Here is a 26,664-nt window from a genome sequence, read left to right as displayed (position 1 = left end):
CGTGTTTGTATGTTTGTTGGTATTTATTAGTGTCATTGCTTTTTAAACATGCTAATGGAAGATGTTAGAGAACACGCCACCACACACTGAGGTTCTTGGTGCACATTAGTACGTTTGTCCTTTCAGCCCAGGTGTATTCTTCTTCACCTTATCCCCAGAGACGGTTGACCTTTTTTATTCACTGAAAACAGTTTGAAGCCACAGGAAATAATTGATCAGTTGGTCAATTATTTATTAGAGTTTCCACTGTAATTATCTGAAAGTTGTTCAAATGTATTTGGCCTTTGTTTTTTTTGTTTTGTTTTTTTTCCTTTTAGGATCTTGAACCTCGTTGATTGTCATTCAGATTTATCTTCAAACTTTATCGCCCAAGTATAATGTTTACAAGAGATTTGAACGCCGCCTGTTGTGTTAAGATACGACTTGGTGCTTTGGAGGCAGAGTTGATAATAATGGAGTGTTTTCATCATGGTGGGCCAAAAAAATCTAAAGATATCCTGTCTAAGAGCAAATTCCTCATTGAAATTCCCCTTTAACTTCCCGAGAGTAGCCAGTCATACAGAATGTGATTTGCAATCAAAACTGCATTACTTAAAATTGATAGTTTGAGTTTGAAGCTTGTTTAAGAGTGTGAGGTCTGGAGTGCTCCACCTAAAATGACACCTTTTCCCCTCCGTACTGAACATTAAACTGTGAAGGTGCTGGGCAGTTTGTAGGTGCTGATGAAGACATTTCATGAAGCCGACTGAGATGTGAGGGCAGCTGGTGACTCGGTAACATTTCAGACATTTTTCTCCTGAGGAACGGCTTGTTTAACACCACTGCACACATTTATTTTAGGTTGCATGGTTGCAACACGATGGAAGCACTGAGTCCGGGGTCTTTTAATTTGCACAAACATGCTGTAAATGTGTTAAACTAATTGAGTGCTGTCAGGCAAGAAATGGAGGACTGATGAGTGCGGCTTTTATTATTATTATTATTATTATTATTATTATTATTATTATTATTATTATTATTATTATTATTATTTTCTTTTTGTTTTCTTGGTTTAGAATTGGTGTCAAGGGAATGGTCCTGTGCCATTTTGTACTCCACATAAAGTGTTTATATATCTCAATCCCTCAACCCACCACTTCAGATTTCAAAAAAGTGAAATTGCACTCTCATAGATTATACTTGATACATTCCCAGTTGGTCCATAAGAGAGGTTTGATGTGTGGCCAGAACTGTAAATGAAAGTGTCAGTGCAAAGTTTACTCTCAATAAAAAAGAGCTGAAAGTGTGTTGCTGTGAAATTGTTTTTCAAGCGCTCTTTGGCGGTGATATCCAAAAACACAAAAAACAAACGAACAAAAAAGTTAACGACTCTATAGCAGCATCTACTGGCAGCCAGTGGGAACTACAACACCATAAATGAGCGTCTCCCTCCAATTTTATGCCATTTGAAAGACATTTCCCATGCAAACTTTCCCCCCTTATTTATAGTACTCCAGATACATGTTTGGTGTACTTGTACAGTGTTACTGAATTTCCCTAAAAATGACTACATCTCCCACTGGTACAAAATGACTTGGATATCTACAGTTTGGTGGTGTTGCATTCAAAGTTTAATCAATGCATTTTATTCCTAAATGAATAAACAGCTTGTTGATTTTTTTTTTTTTATTTGTCCATTAAAATGGACAGAAATTAGTTGTGATCCTGTCAGATTCTTAATAGCCAATGAAGTGAAATAGTACATTCATATATACTAGACTTCAGTAAATATACAGGTTCCCTGGAAATATACACGACGGGCTAAAGCTGTTACTCCACCGATAGGCGGCGGTGTTGCCATTAGTGACGGTTCTTCTTTGCTGTCGCTCGTTTAATGACGTCAATTCTGAGCGACTGAAACGTTAAGCGTACAACAGCGGCCTGTGTTAGCACTTGAGCGCTGTAATTTTTTTCATTGGTGGAGGATTTGTCTTTACAGTCCGTCACCATCATGAAACTAGTCAGGTAAGTAGTCGTAAAAAGTCGCCGTTTATTGAGTGCTGTGATATGAGATGATAAAATCAATGCAGTGCAGATGGATGGATTTAGATGTAAACGGAGAGACTGATGAGGCGGGAAGCGGAGAATGAAATGAATGAAGGCTGGCCGGTGTTACAATGATCGGCCACCTGGCTCTGAAATAACCCTACTAAGGCGTACACACATGTCGTGACCTTATTATTGTTCAACACTGCATTTAGCTGTAAAATCACGCAAGTATTGTAGCTGCAATGTTTGCTAACCAGCTTCTTCAAAGGCTCCGACTTGAACGTTAGCTTGTTCATGGGCCCTCTCTGTTATGCTAATCTCTGCAGAGTCCAGTTAACGTTAGCATTTAGCGATATTGTTTAAAAAAATATTCGTAACCAGAAATGTTTTAATTAATTTCTTGTATCTTCGCAAATCAAACAATCGGCTTTTGCATATTTAAGCTCCCTCGAAGACATACGTTACTTTTGTATTGGTGCCGAAAGGTGCATAGCTGGTAGCTAACGTTGGCTAGGTGGATAACTTCAGACTAATCTCAACTATAACTGATGCACACTGCAGAAATAATGTCCGTGTGGAACTAAATGGGTTGAGATCAAATGTAGATGTGTTCACGCTGTAATTTTGTTTGATATTCGCAGGTTTTTGATGAAACTCAGCCATGAGACGGTTACTATTGAACTGAAGAATGGCACCCAGGTCCACGGCACCATCACAGGTAAGAACCAGCCGGTGCATTGATAAAATGACCTCGGTACTAGTCCTCTGCTGTACAGTATTAGTTCAGTATTACTTCAAAGTTCAGAATTCATTCGGCAACAAACCCACAGATGATACTGATTGTATGCTCAGTGGCCAGTTTGTTGGGTTCGCCTAGCTAAAGCTAATGCAGCAGCAGATGTACAAAAGATTGTACTAGTTCTATAATTTAATTTATTAGTTCATTGGTCTGTACAATGTCAGAAAATGGTAAATAATATAAGTCAGTGTTTCCCAAAGTTCAGGATGATGCCCACTGATGTCTTATTTTGTCCACAAGCCAAAGATACTCAATTTACTGTCATAGAGGAGTAAAGAAACTACAAATATCAACATTTAAGAAGCAGGAATCAGCGAATTTTGACCTTTGCATTGCAGCTCTAAATCCTGCCTCTGTGTGGTGGTGCAGTTTGTGGTGTATTAATTGTATATCACCCTATTCACTACAAAGACGGCTTCTTGTGGGGTTTCGTCTTTGTACTGTTTCAGTTTTAAAATTATAAACTGCACCAAGGCCCGTGTCTGCTTAATCTGCAGAATCTCAGCATGAACTCACTATTTAATTGTCCTCATTTACATGTATTGCTGGATGAGAATTAAACGGTAATCGATTGCAGATCATTGCTGTATTGTAGTCATGTGACTTCTGTGCTGAGATGTCCTTCAATTTGCTATTTTACGCTTGCAAAATGAACACACATAATGACAACAGCTATAAGCTCTCAGCCAGCGATTTGTTTTCCAAAAGAATCCTGTCCCCACACACACACACACACACACACACACACACACACACACATACACAGTCAAGAGTGTTTCTTGTGTGCAAATGCTGATTTAACATGGATTAGAGGCTGGAGCAGCAAGAAAATGTTTTAAAATTTAGCAAGGTTAGTGTGGACATAGTTTATTACTCTCTGGTCTCAGTTCCCTAATTCTTAATGTGTGCTTAGCTCCACTTTTGATGTGTTGATTTAGTATTTGTCTTTGTAGAATTGATGTTGTCTGCAGTTGTCTTTTCCCTCTTAATGGAGGCATGCTCCGTCTCCATTGGTGTTGTCCAGCTCTGCTTTGATTGGTCCAACTTGAAAGGAGATTGACTCTGATGCAGATCATAATCGCCTGATCAATGAATGTGTTTGTGTCTCTATATTGTTTGTTCTGCTTTGTGATGGAGGTTTAACAATGCCCGGTCGTCTGTTACATTAAAACATTGCTCTGTTAAAGTTGCTGGGAGCTGCTAGTACAGGGTGCAGACTATTGTCTTGATGCAGCACCCGTAGAAGTTTTTGGGATGTGCATGTCGGCCAGCCTGTTTGTCTCAGTTCCCTTTCAGCTTTGTAAAGTTTTTCACCCCAGTTTGTTTGTCTTCTCATTTAGGTGTTGATGTGAGCATGAACACCCACCTGAAGGCGGTGAAAATGACCCTGAAAAACAGGGAGCCCACTCAGCTGGAATCTCTCAGTATCCGTGGCAACAATATTCGCTACTTTATCCTGCCCGACAGCCTCCCATTGGACACCTTGCTGGTTGACATTGAGCCAAAGATCAAGTCCAAGAAGAGGGAAGCAGGTGAGAAATGTCGAAACATCATCGGGGGGTTCAGAGATGACCAGAATACAGCGCACTGTCCTGATACGTGGCTTCATTTGAACTTGAACTGTGTTGACAAAGAAGTCTCTGCTTGTTGGATTTCTGACTGACCTCCGAAGTTTCTGGAGGAATCTTTCTCTGTACATTATTTAGATTGATATGACACATTATTTATGGATCAAACTGTCAAACTAGGTAGTGCTGATGAAGTATGAATTCTGTTGCTGCATTGCTTAATTCTCACCTATGTTGCTGACCATCACTCGTCTGTCTCCTCAGTGGCTGGAAGAGGACGAGGCAGAGGAAGAGGACGTGGCAGAGGAAGAGGACGAGGCCGCGGCGGCCCGAGGAGATGATCACCAGGCTGTATGTTTGCTGGCCAGCACCCCACTGTTTGTACAGGAGTTTTTCTCTTTTTTTTTCTTTTGTCAGGGGAAACATTTTGTGAATTTCCATGTTTTTGTCCAAATTCTTTTTTCCTTATTTTGTACATTAAAATCCTTATGGAGAGGATACATTTGACTCTGTGAATTATTGCCATGTTGGAGACGGGGTTTATTTGTGTGTCACTTTTACTGGATATTATGTTTTCTTTACATGGCTGAATAAAGTATCTTTGCATTGAAATGCACATTCTCCCAAGTGCTAATTAGAAAGAAAATCAACATCAACCTATTGCCTTGTTTTAGTATAGGGTCCTCTAAAAATGATCCAAACACAAGGCGTCTGAGGTCGGAATCTGACAGTGGTCACAGTGAGCAGAATCCCAGGACATGTTTTTATTACTAGATGCTTATTATGTCGAGGAACTGAATTATTTGTATAGAACTATTGTTTTTGTCATTTTTTAAATTACGTTTTTGCATCGTTGTAGATAGAAATGACTATTTAGCTAATTAATTGGTCTAGACTGCAGTTAAACTATTTTAATTTTTTCACCCAGAGAAAATTGAAAGCTGTATTTTTGTGACTTCCGAAGGGGGGCGCTAAACATTAGCTGTGACCCGGAAGTAAATCAAAATGATCCAATGAAATACTGCAAATGAAATATCCAATAGTAATTTCGTATGAATCGCAATTTCTGTGTATCCTCAGGCTATATATCTTTATTATAGCGCGCAAAGTGCTTTAGCAGGTAAGTACGTTGCTCTAATTTATGCCTTTACGCTTCAGTTAAGCGCGCTGTCGCAATCAGGAGCGACAGCAGATACCAAGTTGCTCACTGGATGTTGATTAACAGCCAGCGGCCAGTCGGTCCCCTGGCGGCGGTGAGACAGTCTCTGGGAAGCATGACGACGCAGACAGCCCTGTAAGTATCGAGGTGTACCTGTGCTCTTAAGTGTCGACCAGCCGGCAGAAAAAAGGATGTCTGGACCTGCCAACGGTCGCTTCATGTATTTCGCTTTTGGAAGCAACTTGTTGAAGGAGAGATTGCAACTAGCAAACCCCTCGGCGATATTCTGTACCACCGGCCGACTGAAGGTAACTAATCCAATTTTAGAGTAAAACAGCTTTATTTCGTGGTTTTTAGTGGTATGAAATGATCTACAGTTTCAGTCTCCTAACCACTTGGCACTGAAAATAACACTCGATACAGTACAAGATGAATGTCCAGGATTTATTTTGCTTCTCGTTGTTATCTATCGGTTCAATAACCTGGCTCCAGATCTCGCGAGAGTGTGTTGCTGAGCTAGATAGAGATCTCGCCGACGAAGTTATTTTTCTCCTGATTTGTGTGTCTGGAAAATGCAATTGTAGTGTCAGCATGTTCAGAACATGTTTGATCTTGTAAAAGAAAAATGGGTCCGATATTTACTTTGGTGACTATGGGCGGAAAGAGTCGGTCTTAATCTGTCCCCACGCTCACTTCTCCCATTGGAGTGAACACACCTGCCGCTGGTGTCCTTAAGTGGCGGGGCAGGAACGAAACCCACGTGACAAAGATACAGGTGAGTCGGAGGTGCGCCTTGTTTCTGAGCCAAGGCAAAAACACATGAACATGACGCCTCTGCCTCTTGGTAAAGTTATGGTGTCCCAGTATTGAAAACAACTAACTTGGCGACCTCGTCCATTATTTTCTTACACTAGTCCACCTAAAAGACCAAAGAACCAGCTGAAACAACAGAGAGCACTGCGGCCCGGCCATGCTGGGATGACAACAACAAACAGGCTCACTGGGGACGCCACTGAAAACACAAACACCCTCTTTACATCACAGTGAAATGAAAGCCATTTTGTTGAAAATACATAGTGCCTCTCCACTGTTCACAGCCTTTTGTCCTGTGGTCTCTGCCCCCATCACATCCCCTCGCTTGTGTTTGTGTGTGTGTGCAGGACTATGAGCTGAACTTTGGCCTGTGGGAGAAACATGCAGACAACACTTGGCACGGTGGAGTGGCCACCATTGAGTGCCACCCAGGGGCGGAAGTGTGGGGGGTAATCTGGACTTTGAGCAACGAAAACCTTGCAAGCCTTGACAAGTGAGACACATTAACGCATGGCTGTTAATCGCTTCAGCAGTTAATATTTGTCATTTTAACCAGCACGGCGTGGCTCACCTCTGTGTGTCTGCAGCCAGGAAGGGGTGAACCTGGGGTTGTACTCCCCTCTGGAGGTTTCAGTGGAGACTGATAAAGGCATGGTGCTCTGCAGGACTTACCAGATGAACAATTTCCATGCCTGCCCCCCCTCTCCTCAGTACAAACAGGTGTGTTCACATAAGCACAAACACTGGAACAAAGACAACAAACTTCTGCTATAAAAGCTGTAAAATGCAATAAATGACACATCATCTCACCAACAGTTATAGGACAACTCCTTCCTGTTTAGTCCAATGTTCTTGTGGCTAAATCAACATCTTTCTCTCTGTGTTGCATATGAGGTGGTGTGTCTGGGTGCAGAGCAGAACGGACTCCCCATGGAGTATCTGAAGAGGCTGGAGGCCATTCAAACCAATAACTACAGCGGCCCCTCAATCCTCGATCAAATCAGACCGGTTTTGAAGTAGAGATGAAGTTCACAGTCTCGAGTGACCGTGGCCAAGACTGAGATTGTGTTAATGGTTTAAGTAAAGACTGGAGGACTGATAAAACCAGTTGTGAGACTGTATTGGCACCACTGGGTGCCCATTAGTAAATAGTGCATGCTTTTAACAATGAGACGTTTGGCTGGTCCCAACACAGGCATTATTAGTGCTGAATAATACGCAAAAGTCATATTGCCATTATTTTGACAGGTACTGGAACAATCATTTTTGCTGGGGTCGATATCAAACATGCACGACTTGTTTTTCATGGCGCATTCTGACAAATTTTCCCCGAGTTGCGATTTCGATGAATTGTCCAGTCCTGCACCTTATTCTATTTAAAGCTGCTTTCAAGCAATTAATTTGAGAGGTATGTTGACAAATGTATTTAATTTCAGAGCCATCACAATGGAAGATAGAAATGTGCTTGGCAGGAAAAAAATGGTTTATTCCAGTATTTCTCAGGGGAAAATGAAAACACTGATGAAATACCTGTAAGACTTTCATTGCACTGCCTTTGTTAAGGCGAACCATTATGTTCTGCTCCGGTGGCCTGAAGCTTGGACAGACAAATAAAAGAAATATACCTTGGGTTGCTTTCACACTGCTTGATTTAAAATGTCATTATTTATTACGAAATAAAGAAATAAAAATGATAATTTACATAAAAGGAAACCACTTTATTTTTTACAACACAGTGGCCTTGGACAGAATGAGAATTTGTACCTCTCCCAACATTCTTGATCCACTAGGAATTATAGAAAATACATGTACAGTACAAAAAAAAAGCTCTCAGGAGAACAGAGGACATATGTTGAACCCCCCCCCCCCCCCCCCAACATGTTTTCTGTTGTGTTGAATCTCTCAGTACTGCGGCATGTAAAGGTTTGGGCATCCCTGGTCAAAATGTCTGTTCCTGTGATGAGCGACTAGAAGATGATCCGATGCGAACGTAATAAAGTCAGACGTGACGCATTCTTTAACATTTGAAGCATGTGTCATATTTAACTGTATGCCTTTTGGTAATCAGATCATCTTCTACTCAGCAGACCAGGGGTGCTCAGGCTTTTGCGTGCCATGGTAAATCTGTCTATGCAAATACGTAGACTTCACAATGGCACAAATCATAATTTCATCTGACAATAAAACGGAGGCTCGTGCAAGCGACGTGGGCAGAGATCTGTGGTAACAAAGCGTTCAGCAACCCTGGGAATTCAGCAAACCTGACCACTCGAACATTGTACATTCTTGAGAATTTGGCTTCAAAACCGATTCACCGAGGCGACCTGCAAGAGCTGACGACCATGACACATTTTCCCCTTAACCAGTTTAAATGTAGAGGAGGGAGTAATGCAAACAATCCAAAAAAAAAAAAAAAAAAAGCTGTATGCATGACAGACATAGGTCCAAATATGTAAAACAAACATTAATTTATAAAAGAAAGCATAATATAATAATAAAGAATTTATCATTATATTCTTAAGTGCAGCCTTCAAACATGGACATTGAAGGCTGCACTTAAGTCTTGATATTAGCAGACAGGCAACGATGTAGGAATCACTAGTTTGTACAAATGAGCTTAAATAAGGAGTGCAGAAGAGAAAGAAAGCAGCTACCAAGAGCAAATCAGTGCTTAAATTGAAGTCAGTAGCCATTATTGAAAGAGAAGTTGTAACGAGCTTAACACTGTTACAACTCAACAGTCTGATACCATAACGTCTCACAGACAATACACCTGCATCTTCTTTAATATGTTCTACAGGAGCGTCACAACATGGCTCTGCGCTTGTGTGGAAATTAGAATATGGACCACTGACAACAGACTGAAGTCAAATGCTATCGATGAAGGCTACATTAAGAAACCGCCCTCACTTAAAGGTAACTCGTGTGTTAGGAAATGCGTTTTACGCACTGCGTGATGACCTTCTCCAGTAACCGTTAACACAAAAGGCAAACATCAAAGTATCTGTGTTTTATTCTCTTTTTTATCGGGGACATCTGCATCTGCCTTGTTTCCTGTTTTCACATTGTTCACACGCTTCTGGACTTATTCCATCTGCTCCACCTGTTTCCCACCCGTAGCGTTCTCGTTCCCGCTTTGATCCATCGGTTCCGGTCCACCCTCGCTGTTGTCCATCCGCTCCGTTGAATCAGCGGGCGTCTGCTCTGTGGTGTCGCCTGCCTGCGGTTCGGGGATGATGAGATTGTGCTTGACTTTGCTCAGTTGTGTCATGTTGAAACCGAGGAGCACGGCGGCTGTGTTCCTCTTCAGGCTCTTCATGCACTTGCTGCGCTTCTTGCTGAAGTGGGCTGCCAGCTCTGCTTTGGTGAGGGACAGCCTCCTGCACAGCTCGTCAGCCTCGACTTTGGTGACGTAGGGGTTCATGTTGAAGTATTTGGATATGAAGTCTCTGCGCTCCTCGCCACAGCGGCGCTCGACCGGGGAGGGCTCCAAAAGCAGCTTCACTGCGGGGTCGGTCTGAATCACAGGCTCCGGTGGAGGCACCAGCTTTTCCTGCTCTCGCTTCCTGCGCATGGCCGCCCTTTGTTCTCGCTCGCGTTTGTTGGTCTCGAGGACCTCCTTCCACGCAGCCTCCAGCCTCTTCTTCGACAGCAGCTCCGCTTCTGTTTCTGCAGGCCGTGGAGTGGGCGCGGCTGGAGTCACATGAGCGGGAGCTAAAGTTTGTTTCATAGCCAGCCCTTGTGGCACTTGGATAAAGTAGAGCCCGGGGGGCTGACTGAGCTGCTGAGCTGGTTTTGGTGGCTGCTGTGGTGCTGGGACAGCTTTGGGGGGCTGTGGTTGTTTTGGTGAACACCGGCATCGCTGAATGTGGAGCATCACCGCCTGCTGGGTGACCTTTCCTGTGTACACTCCGTTGCAGTATATGCACTTGAAGGCCTCCGTCTTGAGGATGGCGTGAATGGTGGGTGCTACAAAGTGTTTTTGTTTCAGGTGCTCCAGGTGTTTGGATTCATTCAGAAACTTCTCGTCACAGAAGGGACAGTACGAACTGTTGATTTTCACAGGTGCCGGGCAGATTTCTGGCTGGCTGCTGGGCTGCAGCTTAAAGAAGATCAAGTCGAGGGAATTCGTGACCAGGGCGAGATTGACCTCGGTCTCTCCCAGGACCTCCTTCGGCGCCGTGGTGTGGACGTCGAAGTAAGGGAACAGGATTCCTCCAACACCTTTTGAGTAGACCCTGTACTTCTGCCTCAAAAAATCACAGTATGCCTTGCTTGTGGGATTGTGCTGCTTAACATGCTCAGCGAGCTGTTTGATTGAAAAGAACAAAGCTGAGCAGTACAAACAGTTCAGGCCGTGCAGCAGGTGTTGGAAGACACTTTTTTCCGACAGTAGCATTTTGCACGTTAGACATTTTACAGTTTTGTCAGGCATTTTCTTCAGGAATGCCGCTCGTGCTGCCACACTTTCTGACTTGTTTGAATTGGATTTTGTCTGGTGAGCGACCTCCGTGTGCATGTCAAAGACATTGGAAGGGAAAAGTTCGTTGCAGAGGGGACAGGTAATCCATTTCTTAGTTTGTGGTGAGGAGTTACTCGTTTGCTCGACAGTCTTGAGAGGGGTACTTTGAGAGACGGGCATTGCTACTTGCAGTGGGGCAAAGGTGTATGTGGGCATGCCGTTCATCTTGTTGCCGGTCGGGATCAGGTGACTCAGCAGAGACTGTGACGTCAGCATGGTACCTTGTAAGGTGATCTGGTTCGTTGATACGTTTTGTGTAATCACAGCAGGCTTAGATATAGTCCCAGGTCCTGCTGCCATGTTGGCCTGCAGTCCTGATGGAAAAAGAATTTGCTGCGCGTGCGGAGTCTGTTGTGGTTGAACAGAAGCAGGAGTTAAAGTCACGGGTGCCTGTTTCAGAGACACATTAGATACCGTGGGAAGCTGGACCACAGATGGTCCTTGGGGCAAAGCACTTCGGAGGGCTATCGTGGCACCAGGCTGGAGCAAACCTTTAGCTTCAGCGCTAGCTAGCTGCACTAGCGCTGACGCCTGAGGGGGAAGAAAAGCTTGGTTGGTTCCGGGGGCACAGATCAGAGTTGTGCTGTTTGTAGTTCCTTGTAAATGCTGTAATGCCACCACAGTCCCAGCAGGTTGGCCATTACTAGGTAAAACCAAGGACTTACTGTTGAACATTTGAGGTTGCTGTGGTTTGGGAGCAATACTTGGGAATGTGACAAAGACACCATTCCCATTGGGTGTCGATTTAATGGTGTAGTTCTTGTTCTCATAAATCATACTCTGCACTTGTGTGCTGACTGAGTAGTGCGATGGCTCAACCAGCATGTGATGCAGCATTTGGTCTAGGTTTCCAGTGTTCACCCTGCACACCTTGCAGCAGTAGACCTTTACAGACGTGGTGCCTTGAAGGTTCAATCTGTAACCAATATACTGTTCTGCCACATTCTCCAGGTGCTTGAGAATGATGTGCTTTTTCATCGCAAAGATAGAAGAGTTCGGAAATCCACACCTTCGACACTGATACCTCTCATTTCCGTGATGGGTGGGTAAAGACACTTCCCTCGGAGGTTGTATATGGGTGGTGAGTTTGGAATGGAAGAACAGCATGTGCTTCTTGACAACCTTGGGGTGGCCGATGAAGAGGCACTTCGAACAGGGTGCCAGCGCGCAGAATGACTGCACGTACCCGTGGCAGCGAGAGACGTGGCTCCTGAAGTTGTAGATGTTATGCGAAGAGTACTTGCACAGGGTACAGCACAGAGACCGAGAGCGATAGGGCCACTGAAGAGAAGAAGAAGAAAAAAGTTTCCATTTTTAATGATTCTACACTCAAACTAGCAAATAACCTTTTTTGTTATCAGCAGGAGTTAAGGGTCATATTCACCTTCTTCTGTTGTCTGCCATTGTATCCATGTGTGAAATCAACCCAGTGAGTTTCCCGAAAGACCTCGTCTTCATCAGAGTTTTTCTCTGAGTTTTCTTTGAGATCCTGCACAGTAAACAACATACAAGCAAACAAACGTTAACGGTCTGAAACAGTGCCATGATGTAAAACGTGTTCATTAAAAGCCCGACATTGAAGGTTGTTTCTTATTAGTAAAGATCCGCAGTAAATTGTACAACTCCCACCATGAAGTACTGACTGTGGTAAGGCAACATACTGTATGAATTCATCAAATATGCCAGTTTATAATGGTCATTTTGGAGGCAGCAGTCTGTGTTAAAAACACCCTTCTGCATCATGTAATACTATTTTACAGCACCACAAACTACAGCATCCAGAATTAACCTGAAGGTGAATCAAATTTCTCAAAAACAGCTTCAGCAAAGTCTTGGTGAAGGATTAACTGCATTAGTTTTACATGTAGCTGGATGGACCAACAAAAGCTTCTCGCAGTCACAGCCATCAGATAAATTATAGTGGAGTAAAAAGAGAGTGGTTCTGTCTAAAGGCGCACAAAGGCACCAGAGCTTCAACACTGTATTCAGTTATTATTATTAAAATTAGTGGTAGTTGTCATAGTAGCAGTGGTCTTTATTAAACAGGACCACGCAGAAAAAAAAAACCATCGTAAAATGAGAAAATGATTTGGTCAGTGTTTTCCTCTGCAGTCCTCGTTGATTTGCAACATATATTATCCTGATATCACAAAAAAAAAAAAAAACCACTAGACATGACGTCATATCATCCAACCGCACTTGTTGCCATAACAACCAAAAAAAAAAAAAAAACCCTCTGAAAGTCACTCTTCCAATGTGACTGTCGTCATATCACATTCAAGCTGAATGTTTATGTTTTCTGGTTGGACTGAAATGTCTTCATGACAACTTTAACTTGAACCACAAACTGACCTTTGGACAGAAGCACTTCGTATATCAAAGTGATCACAGTGATCTTCAGTCTGTACAAATGTAATACAACAAGCATGATGTTTGCAACTTTTTGAGCTGTTTTGAAAGAGTGTGGGTGTCTTATTAACAACATACAATTTTCTGACAGTTTTAGGTCAGACCCAAATCTTGAAGCCATCTTCAGTTACATGACAGGATCAGACATACCTCCAGCAGGTGCTGGCAGTCTTCCAGGCCGATCTCAGTTAAGATGCTTTTCACTGCCTTACGAGCCTTTCGGATCTTCTCGATGTTTCCGACTGGAACCTGATACATTATTCCTCACAAGCCTTAGAAAAAGACAAACGAGTTTCGACATTATGAAGCATCACCCCAACAATTACTCTGCAGATATGAGAAATATCATTGACCTTTTCGTCTACGCATTTAGAGCACAATCAAACAAACTTCTGTGCTCTTCAGCGTAACTGTCTCTGTGTTGTTGTTTGCTGTCTTATTAATTCTTCTTGTCTCTATTTATTTAACTGTACTCTCCATATCAGAAATGAGAGCATGCCTTCCTTCTTTGAGATCCAAATAAAGGTTAAATGAATGAATTACACCTCAGTTATTTAGCTTTTCATATTCATACTGAATGTATTATGTATACAGTATATATGTACCCATACATACTGTATTTCTATTACACATATATAAACAATTACACATATCCATATTATACATTTTGATCTATTTACTTCTTTCTATAATTATGACAGAGAAGGTTTACACGTTTACACACACACACACACACACACACACACACACACACACACACACACACAGACAAACACACCTGCCTTCCCTGTCTTACAATTGGATCTTTAATTGGTTTACGTAAACATACTATAAGCGTGTATGAACTTAAAAACTATAAAAACATTATAAATGCTGCTGATGATGGTTGATGGTAATGATGATATAGGGGATTTACAGAAGAAAATACCTAAAATACCTCTTGTATCAGAGCACAGGTCTTTTAAACATATTCGTAAAAATAGCAAAAAAAAAAAAACCCCACATATTTTAATCCTACCACAGGATGCATATTAGCTAAATGAGTACATAAGTAGTATCTTGGTAAATCATGTGAGTCTCGACATGGAAGCAGCCATTTTGAATTTGGTAAATAAGGACTGCCTCCTGCACTGCACCGATCAGCCACTAGAGGGCAGTTAGCATGTGTCTGTTGTATACATACAATAGGTTTTTCAGGTGATTATTGATATTGTTGATCAAATGTGATGTCAGTGTCGTTACAGAGTTCCCCTTTTTATTGCAGTGAGACCGTCTGAATGGAGAATAGCCAACAGAAGATAAAACAAACTGGTTAGAAGAGCAAAGGCAAACAATCAGTGCTTCCCTGCGGTCAGTGAACATGTACAGTACGAGTACCATCAAGCTAGCATTAATTTCAAAGAGTCTATCAACTAATTATGTGGACAAATGAAGTTCTTAAACGCCTGAAGTGTCCCATTTTATAATGTCATACTGCTAAAAAAAAATAAATAAAAAAAAAATAAACAACTTGCATGAAGGCTGAATGATGAACATACTGTAGTAAGAATGAAGTAGTGACACAATAAACTGCAGCACGAAGGTAACACCACTCGCCTTAAATGACACTTTGCTATCTGCCATGACAGGATGCAAAACACTGCACATGCACATCATGCCTGTGAAGCACTGAGCCAACACACACGAACAACCTGCAGTCACTGTGCAACAGCTGATTTCACTCATTTCAACGGCATGCCCACATTGAGGACCTCCACACTGCAAGTCTCCACATGAATAATACATGATTACAAGCCATTTCCTGATGGGTAAGAAAAACTTTTACGCGCATTTTGATTTGAAGCACCAAAAACTAAAACCTGTCCCTTCACACTATTGCCATCCATGCTAAAACTGCTGTGTGTGTGCTGGTCACACTGGTCATTAAACAGCCGCTGGCAGCACGCTGATAGCGATAAGCCGGCTCACTAAGCGGGCCACGCCGCTCCTTCCTCCATGAGGATGCCCACAGCTTCCTCTCACATATTTACCTCGTCCAATTTTCAGTGTAGCTTCACGTTAGTTGTCGCTGTGCCACCTTCCGACAGGGCGAACGTTTTCCACTTCCACCGGCCCTCAACTGTATGTGTCGGTAAGCTGCGTCTGCTCCCGGTGCTGCACACAGATCCTCATCCGAGCAGCATCCTCTGTCTACACACAGCGCTGTATGAAGACTGTAGTCAAATATTAAAAGTGATGTTTGCGAACCCTCTCCGAAGAGAAGTTATTTTTGGTTTAGCTTTTGTCCCTTTCTTCCCCTGTTGAGGAAAAAATGGCGCTCAAGTTCAGGATCTGACGTAGCCGTCCTTATTTGCATACTGCAAACATTGACCAATGGGAGGCTTCTCAGCCTAAAAACTGAAAAAACTTTTTCTTCTTTCACCAAGACTGTCAGCCATTGTTCCAGAGTGTCCAGGTGGTATATCTTATAATTATGTTTTTGAATTTCATGAAATAACTGACTTGTTAATTAAACTTTGGTGTCTTACCACAGATAGCTAGGTCGGGGGGCGTGGCTAGTGCGACCCCCACTGGTCGTCACGTGGTACACAAGAAAGCCTAACCAATGAGCTGTCGAGAAAATGAGCTAAATGGGTGGAGCTTGTGGAGTGATGTCATGTCATGCTACTTTTTTAAACCAATTAACTTGAACCACCATTTTGATAGGAGAGGAAGTGAAATTGATAGGTTGGATGTCTTTTAGCTAGCATAGCATAAAGTGATGGGAGTTTTTATTATGTTTAACGATTGCAAAAAACAAAATGGCTAGCTATCACCGCGTACTAATTTGTACCTATAACGAAGCTTAAATTGAGATTTTTCGCTTTGTGATACCTATTGGTAAAAGTCGCTTCCAACCTTTTTCAATCTTACGTTTGGCTTTTCCTCCAAACTTCCAAGTAAGTCAAGCAAAACCCAAATCACCTGTCTGAATTACGGCCCATTAACTAACCTTTACGAACAAAAGTGAGTTTGTTTGGAAACATTGACAATTCATCAAAGTGACATTGTGATGTTGCCACAGTCTAATGCTTCTTCATCGAGAACTCGTGACCTGTTATTTCTTGCGTAGTGGACCATTTTTGACCATCGAATCATTTGATTACGCAGAACCACGAGCCCAGATGTTAATACCATCCACTACAGTTCCCTCACATATGACACCTTTCTCATCTTTCAAATCTTAACTTCTTAAAGTCTGAACGACATAGGACAGTAAAGCGCCAACATCCATGATGGCTGTTCTGCAGCTGATTGCACTGGGGCATCCCATCCCAAAGGTAACACTGCTGAAAGACGACCGAGTTCAATGACATAATCTCTCAACCCATTAGAGAAGAAAGCAAAGGGGATTTTTCACTGGGAGATTCCCTCTTGTCAAATCAACACAAGGTTATTTGATTAAACCAATCAGTGAGCCACCAATCAGAATGAGCCACTTCAGACTTCATTCATGCTGCTCAGTCAAACTGAACAGGCAGCGAATCAAGAGAGTTGCTCCTCGATCATCTAGTTTCAAATCTATCACCTCTGTGTCGTAACCTCATAATTGCAAAGTCTATGTGTGTGTATGCTGTGTTCGTGTGTGCTTTGGTCCTGGCAGACGAGTAAGATGTCTGCCGTGTTATTACTGTGAAAATCTGAAACTTTTGTGCTTTGCCTCACTCTTATGCAGTGCTGCACTTCTTTTAAAATGTATTTTATTTGATTTTATGTATTCTATGTAATCTATTTCACCTATATTTTATTGTTTTATGCTGTGATTTGTTGCTTTATCCTTATTGATATTTTCACCCCTTTTCTACTCTATGTGAATGAAGACTTACGATGGTCTCTGGGGCAACACTGGGTCGTGCTCTATAGGCAGATAAGACCCACAGTGAGATTACATCCATGAGAAGATTCTGAGGCGGCTGTGAAATGCCTGCTTCAGTGCAATCAAGACCTGTGGAGAATCAGTATCTGTAGAGAAGGAAAAATACTGTTTTTGTCTAAGAATCACAGAAAGCAGAGAGTTCATTTAGAGCTTCGTTCTCATGGACTTCAGATTTTTAGTCTTATTCTACTCTATTTTTACCTTGTTTTTGTGGTTTTATGCATGGTCTTTATTACTATTTTTCATTTTTTATCTGTTTTTATGTCCATCTATGCTCTTTATACACTGTAACAAACTTTCTGACCATGCTGACATGCAGTGAGAGGCAAACGGAAAGTGTGTAAATGCTCCACTAATCTATTTGTCTTACTTTTAATCTAATTAACATGACTCACCTCTACTGAACACTTTAACATGAGACACTTATTGGAGCTATAATGTCTCCAATATAATGTCTGCTCTCACATACAGCACCAAAGAAACAGTCATCAAATCCAATTCATTACAACAGAACACAGCAGCACGTGATTCCACTGATTAAATGCACTTTTTCAATCCTGTAATGCTCTGCTAATCTTGTAATATATCCAACTACACTGATGAATATTACAAGGTGGACTAACTTTTGTCTTTGGGGCAATTGTACTAGAATTTAAAACATCATTAAAATACTCCACCAGTGTAAAGGCCAGCTGAATTAAAAGCCATAACCACTGAGCACAACAGAAATATCAGCCAGCACCATCAACACAGAAATTTTGTTTCTTATTTCTGTGCTGTGAGCTTTGTTAATACAATTATATTGTGGTGTCCAAGTAAAAAGGATATAGAAATAACATCACCCTACTTTAATGGCTGTGATGCTGAAGTAGATGTTTACTATTTTCACTGGTTATAGCAGGAAGTACGATCTCGTTGCTGGCAGCCCTAAATCTGGATTACAGATTGTTTCCAGAACATTTAACTATTGTACAACCAGAACACACAGTAGACCCACAGTGGATCAGAAACACGTGGTTCTCAATTATGTTGGCCAACATTGAATATTTCATCAAGAACACATGTTGGAATCTAAATGGTTCCAAAGATCACACATACACGAGACAGATGATTTCAGTCAGAAATGTATTAAATTAATCACTTTCATTACTTTAACAAGCACAATTTACAGTCAAAAACAGGCTATGGTCCATTAGTGCCTTAGACAAGCAAGTAATTAACACATTAGTCATTTGTAACACACAAGGGCAGGATTCTTTAAAAACTGCAGTTATGTCAGGTCATCTTTAATATTATTTGACATGAGAAATTAAACTGTACATGAGACTGTGCATTATGTCCCTCAAAGCTTCAGAGAGACATGAGGAAAAGTCTGGCATGTCATGTGTCATTAGCGCTGCCTCAGAGAGGTCTGTGTACAACTAGCATGTCTTTCACTTGACAGACATGTTAAGCCCACATCTGCCACCTACAGATCATTTACGTTTGAGTACTTCTCAGAAATCGCTCCCTTGCTGGTTTTTCAGATCTAGGACAACAAGGACCAATCCCTTGGTGAGAGACAGTACGAAGATCTGAAAAACCAGGGCTGCATTGTTAAATGTCACAGTATTTCTTGAACCTACAAAAGATTTTGTGCACCTTAAACCAGATTAACCCCTTTCTATTCAAGGCAAGGAGTGCATTAAGGTGTATCATGCCTTTTGAGTAAAGGGAAACCACTGAGGTCACAAATGGCAATCACAGCACACTTAATCCATGTAGTGTTAAAAAACACATCAATATCTTATCAGGAGAACACTGTTAGATGGGCCACAGCATAATACCTGGGCAAAACACACTTAAAGATGGAGCTTTGAATATGCCCCAGTAATATCTGAATCCAATAAATAAAAATGCATTGAGGTGAGCTGCAATAAAGAAAGAGGTTACATCAGTCATAATTTCATTTAAACTATGCAAAGTGAGGGGTCTTAAGTACAGAATCCACACGAGGCAATGATTCTTTGAAACACTTCAAAAATCATCTATAGACAGAATGTATCGGTGTTGAAGAGACACAGGATTTACAAGACTGTCAACATGTAATTAATAGAGAAGATGAATTAAATCAATTGTACATTTTGTAAACTGGATTTGATTTAGGAAACAAACCGCCCCAAACGTGTTGGGGGGGTCCCATCTCCAAAGAGTCGTCCATTTTGTTGCATAATGTCATTTGAGCTTGGGCTGCAGTTCTTTTAGCTGACAGATTCATAGAGTCCATCAGAGGGAGGAGCAAAACTGAAGACCTTCAAGATAAGCTTTTAGACTACTGAGGTATCGAACAACCAATTTTTTCAATTTCGATACATAAAAAAAGAGAGAAAAAAAGTCAAATTCCTGGAAGAAATAATAGGACGCTGCATTTTCCAAGGTGGCTGGAATGTTGACCACACTTAGCTCCTTGTCCCAAATACCTTGCTGACCCCTCCTCTCACATGGTGAGAGCAGAGGCTAAGGAGGATCTGTGCAATATACTATGGGACAGGGGCAGAGGGTAGTTATGCACTGTACTGGACCATGGAGAAAGTCTTCATGACACTGTCCAGTGCCACACCAGCCTCCTGCATTTCGTACCTGTGGGTGACACCAAGCGTCAGCTCTCTCTGAAAGCATCATATTCTTAAGACATTTGTATTTGTGAGAAACTTTCACATGCAAAAATCACTCCACACTCACCAGTCAGAGGTGGAGACAGTGTAGTAGATGGGCAGCCGGGAGGAGTTGAACTCTTCCAGGCTGCACCCTCCCATGTTGGAGAAAAGAAGCCAGTCTCCTACACTGAGCTCAGGGAGCAGGCAGCGCTCCACCACATGGTCCAGCTGGTCCAGTGACGGGCCCCACAGGCTGCTAGGATACACCGCCTCCTCAGCACACAGCACATGCTGGAGACGGAACAGTGTCATCAAAATAGAAACAATCAGAAATGTTGAGGATTGCTCTTTGTCTGATCAAGACCCTCTGTCAAAGCTAGCAACATCTCTACTGCACATGTGAAATGATACTCTGCCTGTGAAATGTTACACAGTAAAAATACCAATGAGAGTAACCGATACATCATCATTTACAAACTGTATTCCTGTGGAAGCTTTGAATGTTAAAAATGACACCCCCAACCTCTACTTGCTTAATAACTAGGAAGCAACCTAAAAATAGACAACCACTGTAAACTAACTAATATAAGTTCTCAGCCTATCTGGGGATCTGGGTTGTTTGGAATGAATTACAACGGCCCTGAAGTACAAGAATACAATCTCTACATCAATTGCGATCTTTGTTTCTCTTACCCAGACTGTCTCTAATCAACTGTTTCATTATTGTTAAGTACAGCTCCAGTTTTACTTCATGTTGTGCAGTTGGTAACACTTTTAGTTACTTTAAGATTGTGAGGGAAACAAAGCAGAGGAGAGGAGGTGCATCATTAACTACAGTTGGGTAGCAAACAGCTTTTTGTGGGGCACCATTAACCTTTTTGATTAATGTCACACCTCGAGCGAACACTACGTTTAAATACTTCGGTTTCGTATGAAAGTCAGAAGGGTCTTTAAATGGGACAACACAATTCACTACAGCAATTCTGATCCTGCTTCCTGAAACACTCATAATGCATGACCCCCTTTCCCTTCTCAACTAGAGCTGCTATCAGATGCTGCATTCAGCCCTGAATGGGGTTGACTCTCTTGAGTGGAGGCCTACTAACCTTGTGGACTGATGGGGCAGCAATGGAGTTTCCCAGCAGCTTGCGGCTGAATGGGCCATAAACACCCTCATTCATGTAGTACAGGAACTCTGTGTCTTCATTGTTCTCACCTGGGTAAATTCAGCGGATGAGCATGTCAGAATATATAGAACATACTGCATTATCTACAAACTGGAGACTTGGTAGTGATGCTTTTGTTAAGATTATGCAACACCCAAGTGTAAAAAAAAACCTTGACAGAACAAAAAATAGAACAGAAACCATTGTCTTTTTTAAGACCGCATACCATTACCTGCACATATTCACAATCAGGGTGCAGACACAGGTATTACAATGAGATTTAACTGGACTACAGGGGACAAAGAGAACCTCTGTGAGAAATCAGTGACTCACCTTGAGCTAGGCTGTCCCAGTGCTGGGTCACCACCTTTTTGCCGATCACGTTGACAGCCAAGCTGAAAGCTGAGGTCACATAGAAGTTGCCTGGCTGGGCCAACACTTGTACCCCGGACAGTGGGCTGAAGTAAGCATCCAGCAGCGGCCTGACTGCAGACTCAACCTGAACACACAAAGTTGTAGCAAATATGCATTCTGAGGATGTTTCCAGACTTTAGCCCTTAAATGATCTTAAAGCAGTAATCCACTACTTTACACATGATGTTAGTGAGAGGCAACTGATGCGACGTTGGGGTTAACAGCAAACAGATGGCAGAGCATCCAGAGGTGCACGTGTCCTGGCATTTCACATCACTGCTGTGTGTTAACTGTCCAGCCAGATGAATGAAAATGTCCTTAAGCTAACTGTTCATATCTTTGCTAATCTGCTGATGGCTAAAGAGAAAAAAGTATCACCAACTATAGCACTTGTAGAAAGTGTAGTTTAACTTATGTTCTTCAGTTAGGATTTCCATTTTGAGCCAAGTCATTGCAGAACATGTACATTGTTTGTGATTTGACAGGCTCTCTAAAGATTTCTATGAAATTAAACAGAAACTAAAGGCGTGGGCCAACTGGTGACAAGTTTCAGCTATAAGCCTAATTAAAGCACCCCAACTGTTTCCCACTTACCTGTTTGAGCTGAAACTCTGAGCCAGTAAATCCACCCCCAATGTCCAGGATGTTCATGTTAAAGCCCAGATCCGCCTGAATAGAAACAACAAGCACTCAGTTGTTATAACAGATGAGATAAAAAGGCACTGAGGATAAAGGGAGAAAAAATCTTGAGTTGACTTATATCTACAGAATCCCTACTGACTCATTTTATAATCAAAGATATTTTCCTACCCCCATGTCAAACACACAGCGGGCATCTGACAATGCATGGGTGTAGGCTTCTTGCAGGTCTTGGCAGGAGCTGGGGATGTGAAACGTCACTCCCACCACCTGGACCCCCAGCTCCTTGGCCGCTTCCAGCAGGTGCCGGCAGCTCTTCAGAGAGAAGCCAAAAGCCATGCTGGTCTCAGCTGCATGGGCCTGGGTGGTCAACTGCAGCAGCAACCTAGAAGAGACAAAAAAAAACCCATCAGCCAGTTATCAAAACATGAATGAAACATCCATCTAAGCAAGGTAATGAAGTCTGACATTAAGGAAGGCTTTCCCAATTTTCTCTTCATTTTGAACCCAAAGACAAAGTGAATGTATTTCACTGTCAAAACAGAAACTACATTGACACCTTTTCAGTTTTACAGACATGCATGAGGATTTAAAGCAGCTCAGCAAACTGTTTTGCTGCTTAATTTGATCTCTTACTTTGCATTGGGGTGCAGGCGGGAAATCTTGGACAACTCTGCCTCACTTTCGCACACAAGATGTTGGATGTTGTTCTTGGCAGCGTGCTTGATGTGTGCCACTTGCTTGCAAACACCCGACAGAATGATGTTTTCTGGTGGTGCGCCATGCTCCAGCACCAGGCTTACTTCAGCCTGGAGGAAAGAGGACACACATGTTAGAGAAATTAACGCAACAATGTATAAAAGCCCCATCAAAACAATCAAAAAGGTACCATAAATCAAAAGGATAACAGTTATCAGCTGACTAGTAATAAATGGAGTGCTTATAATGTAATTGCCCCAAAATGTCAAGTGCTTTCATAAGAGGATGAGGCACTGTGCAGTTTAAAAAATTAAACATAATCAAAGCTATCTGAATTTGATTCTGTGAAGTTTCATGCTTACCTTGTTGGCACAAACGAAGCCCAGGCCCAAGGAGGCAAGCACCTCGATGACCGCTGGGCTGCTGTTGCACTTGACTGGGTAATAGGGCTGCAGCTGTGGCACTATGCTCTGCCAGCACAGGTGCTGCCGCATCAGGGCACCAAGGTCACCAACCACAAATGCATTCTTCTCCACCTGGGAACACAAGATGAAGTGACAGCTACACTGAGTGCACAAAGCAACTGGTCAAAACACTAAAATTACATCTAGCTAATGGACATGGACAATAGATTAAAAAAAAAAAAAAAAAAAGATAAAAGCACGAAAGCTATATGAATCATCTTGGGAATTTCTGCCACTGCAACCTGTCGCTATTAAAAGGCCTGCAAGCTGAACTGACCAGAGCCTGCTCGCAGATGTGTTCGTCAATGACATCTTCAAGGGTCACTCCTCCATCCAGGAGTTCAATGATGTAGCTGGGTTTGTCAGCGAGTCCTTTCATCTCAACCGTATTCCGCTAAGCCGACAATCATAAAGAACAGATAAGCAAGTCAAGGGGTCACGACTGAGCCAATGGGGTCCTGCCGGTATGCAACAAACTGTAAAAAAGAGAGGGAGACAAAAAGGTTACCTTTTTTATAACCATGTAACCAACCTAATGAAACACAGAGACATAGGGCTGATGAACTTGTATCCAGAGTATTCATAGTGTTTAAACTCAACAGACATACATAAAAGTGTAATACACTTTGACACACACATCCTATTACCTGTGCATTATGAACCCAAGACTAAACGTGAAATGTCTCCATTCATTCATGACCCCACTGATTGTTTTTTCCAAAAACAAAAAAACAAAAGATGACATTCTTTCTTTTATAATAATAAATGTGTATGAGGAATAAAGGTGTATACTTCTCATTGAGTTTACATTGAAATCTCTTGACTTCTGATAATACTTCAACTTCAATACAAACATGTTTAATAATCACACCACGGTTTATATGTCAAAGTCTATCCAGAGCACAGTGATCCTGGACTTTGCTGCATGTGTGTGTGTGTAAGTGAGCATGGGTCATTCTGTATACAAGAGACACTGAGTCACTCACATGGACAAGTCAGGAGATGGACCTGTCCCGCTATCAGCTAGGATCCCAAGGTGGCTCAGCGTTGAAGTCAAAGTGCTCCCGGTAAAGAGCCGCCCCTAGACCCTCTGGGTAGCGCTCATACACCTGTGCAGAGACAGGGGAGCCCTGGGGAATCAATACAGTTAATTTTAGATAGGAACAGACAGGAAAGGACACCGTTAAAGGAAGTCATGTAGCACTGTGGTAATCCATCAGATGCAGCGTCCATGGCTCGGCTTGTCAGTCACACTGATGTCATGGTATTAAAAAGTTTACCGCTATCCTCTATGGATTCACATTTGTTGCCACCGTGGTCAAAATTTCACCGACACAATCGATACGTTAAGCAACTCTCGCGCTCGTTTACGTGGCTTGTTTCCTTTAACCCAATAAACACCTCGTACATTAATTCTGACCAAATCCTCATCTCAGACGTCTATTTTTAAACACAACCAGTCCACGTTAGGCGATAAGTATCTGAATAAAACATGACTGAGCAAGCAGTGCCGCGACTTAACAAATGAAGATATTATTACTGCAACGCGTCACCAAAACAAAACATGAACCCCTATCGCACAGGAATGTTATTAAGTGTTAAATACATTTAAAACGTGGAAGTGCGGCTACAGTGAACGTAGGAAACGCCATTGCGAGGGAACGTGCCGCTCAGAGACTCCTGGCAACGACAGACTGCTAACGTTGAGCTTCGAGGGAAGAAGCTCATGTTAGCACTGTGTTTAGCTAATAACCCCCAAACAAACCTCGGTACTGACACAACACAGCGACAAACACCAAACTAAGGTGTTAAGGTGTCTTAACAATTTACTGAAACGTTTAAATCTAACGCAAAGACATGCCAAAAACACAGAATTAAATGAATCGGTCTGTCATGTGCGGCAAGACGGCAGAAAGACCAGCCCGCCATGTTACGTCCGCCTGCTGAATCCAAGGAACTCAACCGAAGTATTTCGCTTTACTTACGTGAGATAACGGCCAGAATGTTTTGGAAAATCGTCTTCTCTTTTTCGGCGGAATTTTTAAAGAGTAGTGGGCACAACGATATAAGAAAGAAAGAGGGCTGCTTTTGCCATATGTTTAGACGAAGGGACGAGCGTCGGTTGAACAGCGTCTTCTCTGTCTGCTGATGGGTGGAGAACTACTGAAGCCGAGCAGGAGGAAGTGGAAAAGGTAATCAACGGCCTGGGGGTGGGGCTTAACGTTCACTTTCACCAATGGGCTTTCAGCATTTTTGAGACCGCACCAAATATGTACTTCCGAGTATCATACAGGCCGCTGTAGATATGTGGTATTACATAACCGTAAACTTTCCGTAAATGGCCATTCGTTTCAGTGAACCAGGCCAAGACACTGCTCTTTGTCTTCATGGGCCAATTCAGACACATTTACTGTTGTACAAGTCCAGCTGTAACAGATCACTGCCTGGATATAAGGTCATGTGTTCATTCATTGTTGATATGGTTTAGCGTGTTTGTTTGTTTTCTTGAATTTATTGCATTTATTTGAAAATGTATTTATTTTCTTGTTTACTCGCTAAGTATTTATCTATTTTTTTTTTATATTTGGTTCTCGTTCAGTATATCGCTGTTGTGTGCTTATTTTTCTAACATCTTTGTCCACCACAAATCTAAAACAAATAAAGGTACATGAAAATCGCCCTCAGGAATTCATGGATGGTCTGAGGGTGTTTGTATTTTCCTTTTTTAAGCTTCTTTTCAAGCCTGTCCGTCTGAGATTGCTAAAAGACCGTTAACATGCTTTAAGTTGCATTCTGGCAGCAGGTGTTTCATCCATGATAATATGGCCCTTTGCCCACTTTGATGTTAATTTAACGAGTTATACAGTCCTTTTCATAGACATTCAGTGAATACAAAGCCAATATTTTAATTCCTGCTTTTTTTCAAAACAGCATTCATCAGTACTGAAGACATTTGTGAGCTTAAGCACAGGCTTTATCGCTGGGAAAGTTATGAGGTTGAGAAAGTTAGTGGGTCAAAAGCCTTCTAATGACAACAATCACCGTCAATTACATGTTATTACTGTTTTGTACAGCCTTCGTGAACTCACTTGATCAGACAGAACACACAAAATATGTCTCTATCCAGGTTATTCTGACACTGTGTTTCTGTTTGTATCTCAAATCTGGGGGATTATTACGATTCAAGAGCTTATTGAATATTTGTTGATTAGTCCTTAAGCCTTTGTCACACTCACTTCTAGTCCCATTTCAGCCATGAAAGATGAATATTTTATGCAATCCAGAAAAAATCTTTTTTCAAAATTAATCTCATTAAGCATGCTGGTCAGGAGTTTAGTACACTGCTTAACGGCAAAATGAGCCCAAAAACTCAGCGTGCAGCCACTTAGTCGTATGACTTGTGTTGAAGGACTGGAGCACTGGAACAAAATG

The 26,664-nt window shown here is 42.0% G+C and overlaps 4 protein-coding genes across 6 annotated transcripts; 2 read left to right on the top strand and 2 right to left on the bottom strand.

The window, feature by feature from the left end:
* The first annotated feature begins 1,884 nt into the window (after positions 1–1,884).
* Positions 1,885–4,886, top strand: snrpd1 (small nuclear ribonucleoprotein D1 polypeptide). The gene is made up of 4 exons (XM_076754894.1): positions 1,885–2,004; positions 2,670–2,746; positions 4,168–4,359; positions 4,660–4,886. Exons 1-4 carry the CDS (start codon positions 1,991–1,993, stop codon positions 4,734–4,736), a joined length of 360 nt encoding a protein of 119 aa, XP_076611009.1. The 5' UTR covers positions 1,885–1,990; the 3' UTR covers positions 4,737–4,886.
* Positions 4,887–5,386: 500 nt separating this feature from the next.
* ggcta (gamma-glutamylcyclotransferase a) lies at positions 5,387–8,007 on the top strand. Its single transcript, XM_076754190.1, has 5 exons — positions 5,387–5,515; positions 5,621–5,862; positions 6,715–6,860; positions 6,955–7,087; positions 7,262–8,007. The coding sequence occupies exons 2-5, from the start codon at positions 5,746–5,748 to the stop codon at positions 7,385–7,387; spliced, it is 522 nt and encodes a 173-aa protein (XP_076610305.1). The 5' UTR covers positions 5,387–5,515; positions 5,621–5,745; the 3' UTR covers positions 7,388–8,007.
* Positions 8,008–8,064: 57 nt separating this feature from the next.
* Positions 8,065–15,624, bottom strand: adnp2b (ADNP homeobox 2b). Of its 2 annotated transcripts, XM_076754187.1 has the most exons (4): positions 15,329–15,624; positions 13,449–13,570; positions 12,274–12,378; positions 8,065–12,170 (listed from the first exon to the last, which is right to left on the bottom strand). In XM_076754187.1, exons 2-4 carry the CDS (start codon positions 13,554–13,556, stop codon positions 9,453–9,455), a joined length of 2,931 nt encoding a protein of 976 aa, XP_076610302.1. In that variant the 5' UTR covers positions 13,557–13,570; positions 15,329–15,624; the 3' UTR covers positions 8,065–9,452. The 2 variants fall into 2 exon arrangements, with proteins under 2 accessions (XP_076610302.1, XP_076610303.1); XM_076754188.1 differs by lacking the exon at positions 15,329–15,624 and having other exon boundaries at positions 13,449–13,622.
* Positions 15,625–18,322: 2,698 nt separating this feature from the next.
* On the bottom strand, positions 18,323–25,403 carry azin1b (antizyme inhibitor 1b). 2 transcript variants are annotated; one of them, XM_076754358.1, is made up of 11 exons: positions 25,218–25,403; positions 24,219–24,362; positions 23,510–23,708; positions 23,131–23,304; positions 22,706–22,878; positions 22,241–22,454; positions 22,025–22,099; positions 21,350–21,515; positions 20,957–21,066; positions 19,936–20,141; positions 18,323–19,833 (listed from the first exon to the last, which is right to left on the bottom strand). In XM_076754358.1, the coding sequence occupies exons 3-11, from the start codon at positions 23,609–23,611 to the stop codon at positions 19,758–19,760; spliced, it is 1,296 nt and encodes a 431-aa protein (XP_076610473.1). In that variant the 5' UTR covers positions 23,612–23,708; positions 24,219–24,362; positions 25,218–25,403; the 3' UTR covers positions 18,323–19,757. The 2 variants fall into 2 exon arrangements, with proteins under 2 accessions (XP_076610473.1, XP_076610474.1); XM_076754359.1 differs by having other exon boundaries at positions 24,219–24,341.
* Positions 25,404–26,664: the final 1,261 nt, after the last annotated feature.

Source organism: Chaetodon auriga, chromosome 17 (genome assembly GCF_051107435.1).
Source record: "Chaetodon auriga isolate fChaAug3 chromosome 17, fChaAug3.hap1, whole genome shotgun sequence".
NCBI lineage: Eukaryota > Metazoa > Chordata > Actinopteri > Chaetodontiformes > Chaetodontidae > Chaetodon > Chaetodon auriga.
Note: the sequence above shows the minus strand (reverse complement) of the source record. Positions and strands in the feature narration are given on the sequence as shown.

Bases quoted from the DNA above. Each gene is read 5' to 3' on its own strand.
- snrpd1 (XM_076754894.1), top strand. The intron at 2,747-4,167 runs GTAAGAACCAGC...CTTCTCATTTAG, and splicing joins GGTCCACGGCACCATCACAG to GTGTTGATGTGAGCATGAAC. The intron at 4,360-4,659 runs GTGAGAAATGTC...CTGTCTCCTCAG, and splicing joins GTCCAAGAAGAGGGAAGCAG to TGGCTGGAAGAGGACGAGGC.
- ggcta (XM_076754190.1), top strand. From the start codon at position 5,746: ATGTCTGGACCTGCCAACGGTCGCTTCATGTATTTCGCTTTTGGAAGC. The intron at 5,863-6,714 runs GTAACTAATCCA...GTGTGTGTGCAG, and splicing joins GTACCACCGGCCGACTGAAG to GACTATGAGCTGAACTTTGG. The intron at 6,861-6,954 runs GTGAGACACATT...GTGTGTCTGCAG, and splicing joins AACCTTGCAAGCCTTGACAA to CCAGGAAGGGGTGAACCTGG.
- adnp2b (XM_076754187.1), bottom strand. From the start codon at position 13,556: ATGTATCAGGTTCCAGTCGGAAACATCGAGAAGATCCGAAAGGCTCGT. The intron at 12,379-13,448 runs GTATGTCTGATC...TTTACTGTGCAG, and splicing joins ACTGCCAGCACCTGCTGGAG to GATCTCAAAGAAAACTCAGA. The intron at 12,171-12,273 runs GTGAATATGACC...TCTTCTCTTCAG, and splicing joins ATGGCAGACAACAGAAGAAG to TGGCCCTATCGCTCTCGGTC.
- azin1b (XM_076754358.1), bottom strand. From the start codon at position 23,611: ATGAAAGGACTCGCTGACAAACCCAGCTACATCATTGAACTCCTGGAT. The intron at 23,305-23,509 runs GTCAGTTCAGCT...TTGTGTTCCCAG, and splicing joins ACATCTGCGAGCAGGCTCTG to GTGGAGAAGAATGCATTTGT. The intron at 20,142-20,956 runs GTTAGTAGGCCT...TTCCGTCTCCAG, and splicing joins CTGCCCCATCAGTCCACAAG to CATGTGCTGTGTGCTGAGGA.